We start from the raw sequence: 16809 nt of genomic DNA on the forward strand, positions 1-16809 counted from the left end.
GATTCCCTCATGTTAAAAGATATTTAGAAGTATTAAATATTTGCTTATAATTGCAGCTAGAGATTTGTTTGTTTGGTTGGTTTTAACAAGGTAGTCTAAATCATTAGATTTCCAGACAGGTTGAATACCCATGAAATGTCATTGTTCTCTGATATTTTAAAAGGTAATCAGTATTATGAAAGACGTTTGTAACAGCAATTAAATACAAAGATTTTTTTTAGTGAGCGTATATTGCTTTCTTGTCTAATCTTTCTTTTCATTAGAAATCCAGTGGGGAGAAGATGGCCGACCATTTCACTTCCTCTTTTATACCGGCAAGCAATCATACTATTCATTAATGCATGTAAGTATGGTACCTGTAGTAAATAATGTTAGTTCCTAGTCAAGTGCATGTTATTCTAGGGATGTGTATCAGGAGCTCCTGACTTTACTCAGTGTTTTCACAGTAGGTCATATCACCACTGAACATGAAAGAAATGTTAATTTTTGTCACAATATCTATTATTAGAGGTGTTTTTATGTGAAGTTTAAGAGAACAGAGTACGTAGTAGTTCCTGCTTATTTTTTTGGTTTATTTTACAGTTTTGACTATGATCTGCATTTGAATAGTCTGACTGCTTTCTTGTAGGCTGTACCCACTTAGTAGCATAAAGTTAGTTGTGGAGAATGTGTAAACAACAGAAACAGCTAGTCCTAGGAAAAATTGCTGTAGAATAAAAAAAATAGTTTTTTTTTTTCCCTTGAAGGGCAAAGCTATAGGAAACGTTATTTGTGCTGACATTTAGTATGAAGAAAATTTGCATTTAAACTGCTTAATTGATTTTTCTAAGACTGTTTCATTCATGCAAACTTAAGGCTTTTTCTGATTAGCATGGTTCCAGGAGTAAAAGATCTGCATCTGTTTACCTTTATGGTAGGGTCTCATTATGTTCTATCAGATACAGCTTCTGAGTCTTCACGTGGATTATGAATAGACGCTCCATATCTGTGACCATCAATAGCGCAAGCGTTATCTACCTCCTTAGAAGAGTTTATGCATGTTTCTTATGTGTACTTACAGAAGATGAAAGCATAAATGCTTTATGCAGAAATATTTAACTGGACAGTCATTTCAGATTTTGTTTCCTCATTAGTCTTAAAAAGTTATTTCTGTGATTAGTCTGTTCTCAAAAAAATAAATTTTGTTACCAAAGTCAGTGCACGGTTTTACGGAGTGCAGTGATTTTATTAGAATTATCTGGTATTTATTTGTGTACTGTGTACCCAAAGGACAAAATCCCTACTTGTCAGGTACATTTATTTCTTTGGGAGAATAAAAAACAGCCCCCCCCCCTTTTTTTTTGTTGTTGACCTTGGGCAAATGAGCTTCTTGCCCTGGCAGAAATGAAATGAATGATAAATGTAGAGTGTATCTTTGCTGAGTAATGGAGCTGCAGCATAGGCTTTCCACAGAGGTTTTCTCCTGCACAGCCTGAGGCAGCCCGAGGACCCCTGCTGTTCATTTAAATAGGTATGTCAAATCTGCCTCGAAACGCCGCTGGTTTGATCTGTGGTAATATTTGTGAAGGTTCCATATGGACTTGAGCCCCCTGCAGTGCTAAGAAATAATGTACAACGCTTCATGGTGCAGACGCAAATTTTCTCTGAAAAGGGATGCAATGCTGCGTTTTAGCTGTCGGAGAGGATGATGGAGCTGACGCGCTAGGCCTGTCAACTTGTTACACGGATGGGTTGCACGCAGCGAGGCTGTGGAAAATCTGTGCCTTTTAACTTTTCTACTTAATCACGGTTGTAGCATTGCCTTTAGACTGTATGCTACATTAATTCTCTTCCTGCCTTCTGCCTTTCATCCCAAGTTTCACGGAAAAAAGTAAAGCATGCAGGTCTTGTAGAGGAGCCTTATCAAACAGCTGTCATCTGACAAGCCATTTGCATTTGTTTTGGCTGAAACGGAGCAACCCAAGGGCAAGACGTTTTGTTGCATTCCATCATAATGAAGAAATTACAAATTTTACAAGGAGCACAAGTTTATTTTTAGCTCTTCCAAGCAGTTAGAAAGAGTATGCAAGATTGCCTTGGAAATCTCAAAGAGAATAGTGTGCATCTTGTTTCTAACAGTGGCAACCACCTTCAAACAAAACCACTTTGACAAACACAAATTTCATTAGTATAGGATATTTAAGTGCTTGAGCGTTCTTAGAATGTTTCTAAATATCTTCATTAAATAGAGTTCTGTAAGCCTGAATCCATTAAAGGAGATTTAACATTTTTTTCAGTCAGCCAAATGAAAGACTAAATCTGCATGAAATTCCCGATGTTGTTTTAACCTCTTATTAGGCTAATGTGTATTTAAGAAAACATATTTTTAAGTCTCAAAGCTAATTAATTTGGCTAGGAAAAAAGAAAGGTTGTATGTTAATACAGTGTAGTGTAAGTAATCAATCCCATTTGAGGATGTCCTTAAAATTGCTGTGTTAAGTCTCATAAATCAGATAAACATAATATTTAGCTTAAACTTGTATGCTGTTAATTACTACACAGACTCATGTGGAACTTCACTTTTATTAATTTCTAGTGACATAAATGGTCACAGCATTGTTCGTGTAGTTAACACTAGGAAATAATGTTACCCACCTAGTGAAAATAGAAACCATATGTATTCACATGTATTATAACAGCCAATATACATGTTGATATGACTTGAATATTAAATGAACTTTCATAAAGGATATTCACTTTATACTCCATTGTTCCCTTTATTCTGCCTGTTTGAATAAAGTTTAGCTGTCAGGAAAGGACAATTTATTTTTCTTCTGATATACAACGTTTACTGCATGAAACAGCTTCACAAATATTTGCTTGTATACTTGATCATCATTTAACTTAAGAGTTTTTTGGAGAAAATGTCATATTTTAGTAATGCACAAAGCAAGACAAAATGGTCTCTTCATACCAGTCTGTGAAGCAAAATAGTAATTTTATGTAACTGCTGCTTTACTTTTTTAGAAATATCAGATTGTGGATAATATATGCAATAGAGCATTTTAACTTTTTTTTTAAGTATATGCTGAAGTGAAAAAAAAAACATGAAGAAAAAGGCAAAATGATACGAGCTCTGCAGCATATTTTAACCAAAATGCTACAATGCTAAATTCCCATTTAAGAAAAAAAAGGACCAAAAAGCCCTCATTTTCTAGGGTTCCATTTGCTAATTTCTTCCCAAAATTTTTATGTAGGGTAAAATAAGAATATCGTTTTGTATTTTAGAAGACTTAATCCTTACACAGATCTAAAATTTGATACCTCTATTAGAAATGGAAGCATTTTAGCACATAGCCAATCTTGTAAAATCAGCTATTTTGATTGTGTACGAGCTGAGTTTACGAGACACACAGATGTGTACATTCATGAGTTGGACTATTGAATCCTGAAGTGATTAGTAAAATCTTCACCTGCCAGCTTTGAAAAAGCAAGTGTGTCTTCAGATGCTTTCTTTAGCCTGTGAGGAGTGAAGATTTGTCAGATAAATTATTGGGCATTACATGCGATTCCTGATTTTGCAAGACTCATCCACGTACTTTACTGCACAAGTGAGTGGTTCTTTTAGTTTGTTTGACTTCATCTCTCTACAGACGTTAAACACTTGCATTAATTTTTTGTAATACTTAAGACCAAAATTTTATCTCATAACAGATTCAAGTTCACTTTAATTGCCAGAAATATGCAGGAAATTATATTTAGATTTTGACTTCCATGCCAAAATGTTTTATAATACTATTTTCTAATTTTATTTGACTTCATCTCCTGCGTAAAGGTTTTTTAGTTAGGGTGTTGTTGGTGTTTTGTTTCTTTTTTTTTTTTAATGACCACTGCTTCTGTAATTTAACCTGAACATTTTAAAGAGATCATCTTAATTTCTAAAATATCATCTTCGTGCCTGGTTTGATGACTTCCCAATGCTCATAGTAATCTGAAGCCCCTGTTCCAGGGACTTCTCCAGAGATACCTGACCTGCAGCTAAATCCTTTTCCCTTCTCTTCCGTCCCCACTACAGTCCAGAGCAGAAGCTTCCATACTGATTCTTCTTCCAGTCTAACTACAAATGCATTAAAAAAAATTCTTGGTGTCAGGCACAAGGTTTGGGTTAGAGGGCATGAGATGTGCCTGCTTTTCCTGCATAGAACTTTTTGCAGCCTAATAGTCAGCTCTGAATAGAGCTGTTAAGATTATTAGAGGTGATGTGATATGAATGATACCCAAAGTAGTGCTACCATACCTTCTTATCTTAGAGATCTATGGATGTATTTCTGAGGTTTGGGAGTATTTGAAAATATGATTTGTTATGCTCTTTTATGTGGTGTTTCATGTGTGTAAAGACAGAGCATTTTTTAAATTGAAAAATTTTCCTAGTTCCTACCTGAAATGGGTTATCTCTGTCAAAACTGAAAGATTTCTGGAAGGCATATTACTATAATATGTGAGTTCTTGTGCAGTCTCAAGGAAAAGTGGGCAGTTTTGTACTGCAGGATTTTATACTGTGGAGTTATTCCAAAAATACTTTTGTTCCACAGCGCTGTTAAAAATGTCACCAATGACCTGCATCAAAGGCCTTAGTGAATTGTCCCTATTTAAATGCTTCGAGTGCAGCTCAGATAGCAATCTGTTCTTAGTTCATATACTTTAAGTACACATATTTTTAGTATATGAGCCAATGTTTTTTTATATTAATGGATAAATCAGCTTGGACAGTAGATGCTCATAGCTAAGCGAGGTGGGTTTTAAAAAAAAAAAAAAGTAAACTTGCAGAAATTTCATGGCAGCCTGTTGCAAATCACAGTATTACTTGTGTTAAGAACTAGAATTTCAGTGGTTAATTTTTAACAGTATGTATCTGTCTTGCTTTTCTTTTAATGGTCTATTTGTTTTAAGTAATACAGCAAAAAAAAAAAAATTGATCCTTCCCTGTCCCCAGTAATTCCTAATCTGTAGTTTCCCTAGTATTTGCTACAGTCCTTACATTATTAAAGTATGTGAAAGTGGTTATAAGCTTTGTACTTTCACTTGTTAATGAAAGTAAATTATTTTACATTCTAGTACTTTGCTGTAATACAATTCTGTTTCAATATTATTTGTAATTATTTTTCCAGATATTCCTATTTCTAGTTTAAATCACTATTGTAGTTCTTAGTATTAGATGTAATACTTTAGAACAAAATAGATTCCAAAAGTTTTTGAAGTGAAGAAACTGTTTATTTAAAAACGTCTCTCATGTAATATTTTCTGTGTGGCTTTATGAATATTTTTGCTTTTGGTTTTCTGAAATTGTAAATCCCTATCACAGCATGATTTGAAATTACATAGCGAAGAATTTTGAGAAAACTGTTGAGGGAAAAAAAAGTACTGAAAATTTAGAGCCAATATATCTGTAATGTTTAAAAAAAAAAATTCTAATTATGATAACTTTAACCGTGTGTCTTCATGGACATGCCTGGGTACAAGCGAGTTCTGATTAATACAGACTACTGATAGAGCTGACAATCCAAATGTACAAAAATCTAGCTAAATTAAATAATTTATAACTTTAAATCTCCTCACTATTTTGAGGAAGACAAGCTAAAATGTGAATGCTCTGAAATGATTGTGCAGTATGTTTTGGAGGCATATCCGTTACATAAATGTAGCTGCTTTTCTGTATACATTTGAGAATTTTTGTAAAAGCATGTATAAGAAGGCAACAAAGTAAAGAAAAATAACACAATTCAAAATTAATTACCTTGAACTACATATGAAAATATTACACCTACTGTCTAAATGTTTATTGGTTTAGCTTTAACATGCTATTAAACATGCAAAAAATATTTTTTTAACTTGTCAGAGCTCTGTTTGTTTTCTAACCTCTTGAATTTTAGATGTTTGGAGACCAAAACCACATAAGCGTGTTTTACATAATAAAATAAAATATTAAATGGAAAAAAATGCATTTAAATTCTTCTTCCATACATATTTTAGGATACCTATGAAAAACTGCTAAATGTTCAGAAACATCAAGACCAACTGGCAGCTCAAGACTTGCCACCTCAGAAGGAAAAAAAGTATGTTTCCAGTTGGATTACATGTTGATATTACTTTTCTTAAAATGCTTCAGTATGTTGTTTTTGGCACATTTTGTAGTCTCCCATCCTACCTGCCTTTTATTCCATTAACCCATTCTCAGACTTTTTCACTATTCCCTGACTTAATATTTGTATGCTAATTTCAGGTTGAAAGGTCTGTCTGTAATCTGTATGTGTGGAGTGCTCACTGCTGAAATAGGGAACCCCCAACTATATCTCTTACTGTTCAATCTCTCTCAGATCTTTTCAATGTTCTCTCCTATATAAGAATTCAAAAGTGTGACTTGAAAATATGTAGAGAATATCCAGGATTCTTTGTCCATATATGAAGTTTCCTAATTATTTCTTTAGTAAAGGTTTTTGGAAAGGGTAGTAAGATTTTTATGAGAAAATAAGGCCTTTGTAAACATCAAATATGTTGCTTAACTGTTGGAAAAATCCTAAGGTCTAAAGCTGAGCTTTTTAATAGTCTTTCATTAATTGCTGTTCTTGAGTATTTTTACTTACCAATGTTGAACTCGAAGAGCATCAAAATAGTTAATTCCACTATTTTTCTTCTAATGGCTTTGTACAGCTGAATCATCAAAGCTGTACTTATTTTAGAAAAGTTTATTTGGTTCGGTTTGTTGTAATATCACCATTAATGGTAATTGAATTCAGTTTCTCTAAGTTTCTCTTATTTTCTTTAACTTTTCTGGTGTGCATAGTAAGCTTTTCTCTTCAGTGGCTATGGCCAAGCTAAAAAGGTGCATGTTAACCAGAACAAGCTGTGAAATGCTATAGTTGTTGGTTTCTCAGTGCATACTGTCAGGGTTGTCTTTGAAATGGATATACGTTTTAGAAACTGTTCACTTCTTAGGCTGTTTTCTTGATTTTTTTTATATATATTTTACTCTTTTTGCAAGGATTTTGATATATTGGAATATGAAATCAAGCAAGTATCTAAAAAAAAAAAATAGATACAGCTAGGAAGATTTGATTTCAGTGCTTACCAATTTTTATATAGTTACAATTTAGACACTGGAAAAAAAAGTTTTGATTTATGTTCTTGCTATGTATTTTCTGGCCAGGTTTGTGTGCCATTCCAGTTGCACGTTGTGTTGGTTTGTCATTTCTTAATTTCAGCCATTTATTGTTTACATTAGGAAGAGAAAGTGTTAATTTGTTGAGATTATTTCCTTCTTAAATAATAGAAGTTCATGTTTGTTCATGGTGTGTGTGTGTATATGTGTGTGTGTGCATATATATATATGTATATATAGCGTTCTATGAGCCACAGAATATTTTATTATAGATCTGTATTAGTTTCTAAGCAGACGAGAACAAATGATTTAAGTTTCTTGGCATATGCTGCTGAAAATAACCTTAGAGAGCTCAGCCAGTGGATTTACTGATGTGAAAAATGACCTAAAGGTAGTCAGGGTTGAAAGTTTTTGTTTTCCTCTTTTATGTTTGTAAAAACTCTGATAATTTAAAGGGTTTAAGGGATGTAGTACTTCCTTTGAGATTAGCCTCAATAATTTATCTCCTCAAGGTAGGTAGGGGGTGGTGGGAACTGTTTTTTTTTTTTTTTCCAGCAAACAATCTGTCATGGACACATTGTAATATTAACTGAGGGGTAGGAACCTGATCTTGAAAGACTTAAGCTTATAGCTTTTCACATGTTTAAAATAAATAAATCACTGGCTTCACTGGAAGTAGCTGTACGTAAATATATATACTATATACTTGAATCTGTCAGAGTTAGGTACTTTTTAAGATTCCTGTTAAAACCAGCACTGTCTCTAAGTAAACATTTCTTATGCCCTGACTCAGAAAAACATTAAAATACATACTTCAGAAGTACTACTTAAAATCACCTTGAGTAGGAATGCTTTTCTGAATCAGAGCTTGTTCATTAGGATTGCTTCTTTTAAAAAATAAAAATTAAAAAAAAAAATCCTACAGAGGTATTAGAGTTAGCACTTTGCCTTAAATTTACCTGATAAAGTTGATGTGTATATTTAAGGTAGCATTCTGTTTTGTCAGACACTTCGTATGATACATGTTTCCCAAAGATTTACTTCACACGTTGTTTTTTTTTGTGTTAACATCTCTATATGAGGCTGTTTTCTTAACTTCTGCTGTTTCTATCATTGGTTCAGTTTCTGTACTGAGCAGATAGAGATTATATAGTAGATAAAATACAGTATGGTTGTTATTGCTGCATTAGTACCTTGACAATACTTACCGCAAGTGGAGTTCAGTATCGAACCAAAGAATTGGAGACCACAGGCAAAATTTTGTTGCTTTAGAATTTTTTTACGTCCTGCCTTTTGATTTATTTCTTTGCTGCTAATAAACCAAACCCTTCCTAGCAGCAAATTTTTCAAACTAAGTTTTAAGCTGAGGAGAAGATAGATTACTCTTGCAAGAGTAATCTTGCTCAATATCAGACTGCAATAATATGAATAATATGTAAGTGAAATACATAATTTTAATTTGGTAAATTCAGTATGTGACGTTACCATTCCTTTCAAAAGATCTTTTAAAATCAGTGTAGGCCTTTTTCTATTTACTATGGGAATGTGATCTGTATTCATTTGTGATGTAAAATATATTTCTGAGCTAAGACTGTATGTGTGGTCCTTTGTGATGTAACTCTAATTGCATGGTTAATTAAAGGGAGAATATATGTGATATTTTAAACAGGAACCTGGTTGGCAGCAGATGGCTGACTAAGACGGAATTGGAAGAAATGTTGTTAGAAAAACTGTCAGATGATGATGTAAGTAATTAATCCTTCTAATCTTAAGGAGGCTTGTGTCTTAAAAACATGGACTCTGCGTTTTTGGATACTGTAAAGGCATTACAGAGAGGCAGGTGCTCTTCAAAAGAACTTTATTCCCATAAAATGCGTATCTTATAGCACTACCACATTATTTTCACGTTGTCTTTACCCTATGTCCCTTTTTTATCTAGCATAATACAGAACAATTAAGGGTTTTCTATTGTTGCTTACATTAGTTCATTTTTTCTTCTGGTAGCATTGTGAGGCCTTGTCTCTTTTTATCTAATTGTGTTAATAGAAATGAAGCATAGTGACAGCTTATAATAGAAATAAGTAGTCATTTACTCTAATTACAGATGAAAAACAGGGTTAGAACCTCTGTTCTTTATTTTAGGGAAAGGGTGAATGTTGAAGATGGGGAAACACGATGGATTTGTGTAATGGTAAATCCGTAGAGAGTGTTTGAATCTTAAGAAGGGCACAATAGAGATAGAAAAGTCACAGAGAAGGATGGTCAGAAATAAGGATTCCTTTTCTTAGTGATTGGCTACAGAATCAAATATCAGAAACAAGATATAAAGCTACACAGATCTGTGGTCTCATCTGGGATAGCTCTTTATACATTCTCCTTGATATGAAGTATGGGAGGAGAGAAGAGGATTTTTGTAGTTTTGCCAGTATCAGCAGGCTGTATCAGTATCGAGATTTGGAGTACTTTACATGCTTCTCTGGGAATAAGACTATCAAGCCTAATAGTCATCCACTTTTCTTACTCAGAGTTTTTTCCTGCAATCCCCTAAATAGCATTAGCTTTTGTAACAGCAGGTTCAGTCTGTGTGGCCAACTTCAGTTCTCTTCTGGAAGCCTAAGCTTGAATATGATAGTACCAGAGAATGTAACACAGAGCATTCCAAGTATTTTTCCACCTAGAAACAGTGCCGAATCTCTTTTCTCCTGTGGACAATATCATTACAAAATAGCATGGCAGCAGCAAATGTACCCTTTGCTCATTTGTCATCCAGAACAGTAACATCATATGACTTCTTGTCTATGAGTAAAGTGGAAAGGTCTTTGGCAGGTTCATGTCCATAAATGTAAGTTAGAAATTGCTGTTCTAAGTTCTCCATCCTGATCTACCCATGAGATTTCAGCTATCTTGCTCCTAAGGGATTGCAGATGTGTGTCAGATTGTTAGACAGAAGTAGCTTTTTGAATGATGTCAGAGTTCCAGGAACTATTGCTAAATTACAGGGAAAAAAAAAAAGAATTAATTTTGTGCAGAAACTTCTGGAAACAGAAGAGAAAATACTTTTCATAACAACTGGTAAGTTAAGAAAACTTAGATGTGATATCTATATGAAAAATCCGTTTTAAAAGATGGCATACCTTTACATCCTGTGACCTAGCTATCTGGTACTCCTGCCGGTAACGCTTCATAACAGGACATCCCAGCTTTTAGCACAAATGGGTTAACACAGTGGTGTTTACTCTTTAATCACATGTTGAAGAACTTCGGAGGGGGTGTAAGGGGGAAGGAGAACCACACAGTAGCAAAGGATAATTTATTTCAAGAGGTTGCCCTTTAAGTCAAGTATCTCTTGAATTTTTAAATAGCTTGATTGTTCGGTTTAAAGGAAATCATAAACATTAAAGCAACTCAGCTTGAACAGCCAAAGATAGATAGATAGGTATTTCCTGTATATATTATGAAATATAATCATTTAAGAGGCTCAGTTTAGTGAAATAAAATTATTTCCAAGTCAATGAATATGCTGACTTACTGAAAATGAGGTAAAAATCGTCTCCTTTTGCCATTTTAATGACAACAAAAGAATGAAGACCCCCTCAATGTTTTCTTTTTAAAAGTAAGATGAACTTCATTCTAATACAGTAATCCTGTGTTACAAAGGGGTTGGTGGTTATACTTTGAATTAAAGCTTCATTGTTGCCTGAAGAAAGAACCAGGTATCTTTAGTCACACAGCAAATGCTGCATCTGCATGCTGTTCTTAAATCAGCATGTAGGTGCAAAAGTGTCATCTTGTCAGAAATCATCAATAAAAGTGAAGTAGGAAAGATTAAGTACATAAAAATAGAAAGTTTTAGCAAATGCAATTACACTTGCATCCTTTAATGAGGTCTTGTTGTCTACAGTATTCGAGATTTATTCAACTCTTACAAAAATTGGTGACGTCGCCATGTGGTAACATCGAGGAGAATTATATAAAAAAGTTTTCCAGAGAAATTTCTGCACAATTGCAAAAAGTTGTTATTGAGCCTTTGAAGTATGATGAGCGAGGAGTGGCCTTCAGCACCAGTGAAGGTAATAATTTCAAGTTGGTTGGTAATGCAGAATTTTTATCCTCTTCCCACTAATTTCTGTATAATATTCATGTATGTACAACGCAGTTTCACTATTTCTTCTTATATGCTTCTGTTTATATCGGATGTATAATTGTTAATTATGTTTTGACATACTAAGTTATGATCCAGCTTGGTTTAACAGTCAATTTTTGGCACAGTCTGTCAACTATTCGTTCTGATACAGTACTATCTCTGTAGAGAGGACCTCACTGTGCTGCACATTGTACAAAAAAAACCACAGACTTTGCTGTGAAAAGTTGACTGAACATAAAGGGTGGGGAACTGGGGGGATCCCAAACGCATATGGAGAATTCATTGGATGTAATAGTGTTGTTGCATAGTATAAAAGTGGTGAGCTTAGACCACTAAATAACCTTGATCATGAGTTTTGTAGGCAATTCAGGAAAAGAGAGTTTTGAGGACAAAAATCGAGCATTTCAATATTTACAAACAGCTGAGGAAATTACAAAGAATTTGCAAAATCTTAAATTTTCAAACAAGTTGATGAACTGTAGCTAGCATTATGTGACAGAGACGGGAATCAGTCACTGGTACTGAGACAGAGGGGATATTGGAGAGAAACCACAAGGGTCTGTGCATCTTCTAAACACAGGTGGCTCACGTTTTCAGTGAAGTGACACATGGAAGTGGAAGAATGATACCATATGAGAGGTTGACTAGGAAAACTAATGTATCAAAAACGTGTAGGAAAGTCTGAAGGTTCTTCTTGGACAAAGCATGTGCAAGTCTGTGTATGCATATGCACACTTTATGCTGTATGTTTAAGAGGGGTGTGTATTCTTAAGCAGCAGGCGGAGGATAATAAGAATAAAAGTCTCAGAGAGCTTGAGGAGCAAGCAAAATGGCTGGTGAGCTCTGTTCTTGCTGGGTTAACTTCAAGATGATATGAAAACAAGAAGATGTGAAAGAGCCAAACTGGGATTTAATCCACTTTGGTTTTCAACAGTATCTTCAGAATAATAGTTGCTAAAGTTTCGTAAACAAGCAACCCATCTTAAGAAAAGCTATCTTTATAAGTTTAAGAACATTCTTGTGTCCCATCACCCCCCTTAATTAAGCAAAATATCTAATTTGTTTTATCACGATTGCTTCCTTTGTGCCACAGAAGATTGGTCATAGGCTTTAGCATAGAATTTGTCGTGTTTTAACTTGAAGCTAATGTGTTTACAGAACTGAATTGCAACTAGTAATTTCTGAGGAAACAATGCTAAATGATGCGTAAGCGATATTTATATCAGCATAGTTAGTGTTAACCTTTTCCATGTGAATATTGTACCTTTGTATGATTTTACAAAGTCTTTAATATTAGACTTGGAAGCTGTGCTTATGGTAAACATAAGTGTTCAACAATCTGTTTATTTTCACATGCTGTGACCTCACCAGGTCTAGAAAGTATCCTGACCTTCTTAATAGTATTGATTAAAATGTATTGAAAGCTGACTGTTCACTATCTGCATTTACTTGCTTCCCCTGTTTTTTTTATTACGTTAGCTTCCAAAAACAAACACCTGGTACTGTTTGAAAGACTGAAGATCAGCTTAACTTCTTAGGTATTTGAAATTTTGTAGAATATCGAAGGCGCATAACAGATTGCTTTTAATTCCTTTAAGGTGAAAGAAAAACTTCAAGAGCTACTGTAATAGTTTATGACAATGGGACTGGAAAAATTACAGTGAATGGAATAGATGTTTTACATTACTTCCCAGTGCTGCAGGACAGGTGAGAGCACTATGAAATGCTATTCTTAATGTACTGAAAATACGCCACCAAAAGTCATGCTATACTATTATTTTTGGTGCTGTATTCCACACAGTTGATGCTGTTCTTTTTTTCCTGTCTGTCTATTTTATGAAAATTAGTCCTGCCTCACCTCCTAGTTTCCAGGAGTGAGTAGTATAAGATGTGATAGGTAAGCCTTGCTCTGTTTCTTCTCCCCCTTTCTGCAGGGATGCAGAAACCAAGAACGTAGGCTATTTGGATAATTCAAATTTTGGTTGCCTTAAAAAGGACTTGTAGTTTTATTTGAACAAAAAATAGGTGTCAAACTTCCTAAGAGACCTGTGAATTCTATTCATATGTAATTACTCTGTCATACAGTAATGAGAAGAAGCAAACAAAGCAAGACACTTCATATATAGCTTCAGATTTTGAAGATGTGCGGTTTGCTATAGAGAAGACTTCTCAAAAGGGATGGAAAGCTTCCTTTGTCAACCCTATGTGATTATTTTATGTTGTGGTTTCCAAGCTCAAGAATAGAGCGAGAGATTTCTCAGTCTTTAATATTCAGATCTTGGCAGCCATAGATAATTAGTGAGACAAAATTAATTGCAAAACTGATCTTCAAGTACTTACCATTGGCAGTTTGAAAATGGTCCTTGCTATTAGTTTGCTTTCATAAAATGGTTTAGGTTGGAAGGAACATTCCAGTTCCAAGCCCATCCAGTTCCAACCCCCTTACCACGGACAGGGACACCTCCCACCAGAACAAGTTGCTCAAAGCCCCATCCAGCCTGGCCTTAAACACTTCCAGGGCTGGGACTTCTCTGAGCAACATACGCCAGTGCCTCATCACCTAAGAATTTCTTCCTTATATCTAATCTAAATCTACCCTCTTTTTGTTTAAAGCTATTACTCCTTGTCCTATCACTACACTCCCTGATAGAGAATCCATCTCCTGCTTTCTCATAGACACCTTTTAGAAGGTCTCCCTGGAGCTTCTTCTCTCCAGGCTGATGAAGTTTATTTTAGTAGGACGTTAGGGATATAAATGCCTTCCTGGATCTCTGTCTGAAAGTTAACCATGTTTTTGTATGTACTATAATAGGAAAGGTACATAGTATAACCTTACATACATGTATATAATTTTATTTATTTTTTGTTTTTAGGGAACAGTTGTTGTTCCCATTCCAGTTTCTTGACAGAGTTGGAAAACATGATATGGTTTGCACAGTCTCTGGTGGAGGAAGATCCTCGCAGGCTGGTGCAATACGTTTAGCCTCTGCAAAAGCCTTGAGGAGTTTTGTGACAGAAAAGGAGGTGGAATTTATGAGGCAAGGTAGGAATAGAAATCTTATTTCCATGTTTCTTAGTGTGTTTCTGGTAATCAGCTGAATTAATACAAGAATCATTAAGGATCAGTGCAAATTGAGTAGGTAGTCCAAGTGAAACCTTGTATATTGTATGAATGGGATCTGAATGTAAAAAATAGTTTTTGGGTTCTTTCCTAGCTTCCTTTGTGTACATTTTGGATGACGTGTTTTTTTTCCATCTGTTCCTGACCTCTGTTAGGTCAGTAAACCAGTTTATATTGCATCTACGTAAAATCACAAAACATGCATGTATATTCACTATCAAATCTGGATCAGACATTTGAGAGCTGTAGGGTACTAAGATTATATTTTATTTTACTTGCATAGTTGCACCTCGTTCATGTTTAAAAAGATGTATTCTCAAAAAACACTGGAGTGTTAACTTTAAAGGAATATTAATGAGCATAAGCGTACTGTATGAAACTAGTCAGACTGAAGGTGCTTCTCTTCTGTCTTGCTTTAGAGTTGACAATTTACCTAAACAAGATAGAACTTATTTGGTACTCTGTTATTTGATACCTCTCAGTGATTAGGTTCCATGCTGTTGTAGCAAATACAGAATTACAGACTGTGAGCTTTTAACAATGTCCTTTCTGGACCAGTAGGGAATACCCGTATGTATTACTTACAGGACAGTTACTATTTTTCCACTCTGTTGTCATCCATGAAAGTGTTTGTGCTAGTATTTTTTAATAAGTTTCTCTGATTATAGTTCTTCAGTACTGACAAGCGTAACTTTCTGGGAATACTCCTGCAAATTGGCATTTTAACTAATTTGGTATCTTTAGGGAGATCAGTGTGATTCCGAACAGGTTTTGGACATTGCAAAATACAGTTTGGAGACCACTGTTGTAGAGTACACATAGTCTTTCAAAAGTGGGTGCGAGCACCCCAGGAGTGCACAAGATCTACTGTGGTGCAGGAAGGAAATACTAGTACTTCAGTAGCATATGTATATAACTTGTAGATTAATGAATATACATAATAGGGGCGTGTGCTCTAAAATCTTTTCCAGATAGGGTTGTGCGACTAAAAAAGTTGAGACCACTGCTCTAAAGGCTCAGAGGTTCTAAATGTGAACAAAGTTAGTTACCAAAGAAAAATTGAAATGTTGGAGGATCTGATTAAATTCTTTTTAGCTTGTTTTATCCTGGACTTTTCCCCTTGGCTGTCTTGAAACCCTCTATTGTCATGCACACGTACTACTCCTATAATAACAACTAATAACAGTAAACAAATGAGTGTTTCCCTGTGTTTTGTAGCTGGGCTGCTAACGGTTGACCCACGTGTGAAGGAACGAAAAAAGCCTGGTCAAGAGGGAGCACGACGGAAGTTCACCTGGAAAAAGCGATAAATCTGAGTATTTAAAGAAAGGCCGAATGCTCCAAGAACTTCAAAGGATTTACAGTTATGATTTAGAACTGTTGTATAAATATATTTAGTAATAAAGACTTATTTCCGTTATAACTACTATGTTTTTTCTGTTTAAAAAGCATCTTTCTTTAAATTTATTTAAAATAATTGAAAATTTTCACAGTTTGTCGCAATAATGCATTTTGAGTGCCAGCTTTCCTTCTTAGCTGTACTGAAGTCGGTGACAGTGTATGAAATTGTTGGTGGACTGTAACTTTTTGAAAAATGAGTATGTTTAGTGACTCAACTATCTAAATTCTGGACTGCATAGGCAGCTCCTAGACAGGTGTCTGGAGAGTTTTGAAGTGTCTCCCTTTCTGTTTCACAGGTGTCCAAAGATAAGTGATAACTTCCAACCTAAGCTATGCTGGAGTTGAGAAACTAGTGAGAAAGATACCGACAATTGAGGGGATGTTGACAGCGGAACAGTCACAGGGGCTAACCTTTGTCTGTGGAAGCAGTTTTCTCCAAGATGCCTCCCTAGGGTTAAGTGGGGAGTGATTCAGAGCAAATATCTAATTTTAGGTGCTCTGAATCACCCTCTGGAGGAGTCAGCTTTTTCTTCTTCCCCCAAATGCAGAAAGAGCTGAAGGGGTTAGGCTGAAGTTATCTTCTCCACCCTTTAAATCTCAAGGGGCCTGATCAAGGAGGCGTGTTCTGAATATGGCTGATGTGCAAAGATAGCATTGGACTCTGTGCCAAAAGCAGTCATAACTTTTTTAAAATCAGAAGCAGGAGGTGATGGCAGTGCTGCCCACCTCTTCTCTATAATTGTAGCCTTCCAAAATAGATCAGCGGTTACAGCACTCCCCCAAAAGCGCAAAACTTTGGTTTATTTCCATCTTCCTTCCTGGGACAGAGGTCAAATACATAGAGCTTCCAGGAAAAGCATATCCTTTATCTTTCCTGTAGGAACTGGGCTACAGCAGAAAAGAATGTACGGTTCCTCAAGCCTGGAGAAAGCAGACAAAAAGAAATACAGCTCAGTAGTTCTAGCAACAGGGCCCTTTCTAAGTTTCTCTAAGTGTGAGAACACAGCC

At 35.2% G+C, this 16809-nt stretch overlaps 1 protein-coding gene across 1 annotated transcript in view; it reads left to right on the top strand.

Moving 5' to 3' along the window:
* Positions 1-15823, top strand: part of MRPS9 (mitochondrial ribosomal protein S9) — a gene marked incomplete at its 5' end in the record, with an annotated part of 30879 nt that extends 15056 nt beyond the window's left edge. Inside the window, 7 exons of the mRNA XM_040536569.1 lie at positions 264-343; positions 6010-6092; positions 8805-8880; positions 11037-11205; positions 12878-12986; positions 14153-14322; positions 15619-15823. Coding sequence (XP_040392503.1) covers positions 264-343; positions 6010-6092; positions 8805-8880; positions 11037-11205; positions 12878-12986; positions 14153-14322; positions 15619-15710 — 779 coding nt within the window. The remainder of the gene's footprint in view (positions 1-263; positions 344-6009; positions 6093-8804; positions 8881-11036; positions 11206-12877; positions 12987-14152; positions 14323-15618) is intronic.
* Positions 15824-16809: the final 986 nt, after the last annotated feature.

Source organism: Cygnus olor, chromosome 1 (genome assembly GCF_009769625.2).
Source record: "Cygnus olor isolate bCygOlo1 chromosome 1, bCygOlo1.pri.v2, whole genome shotgun sequence".
Lineage (NCBI taxonomy): Eukaryota > Metazoa > Chordata > Aves > Anseriformes > Anatidae > Cygnus > Cygnus olor.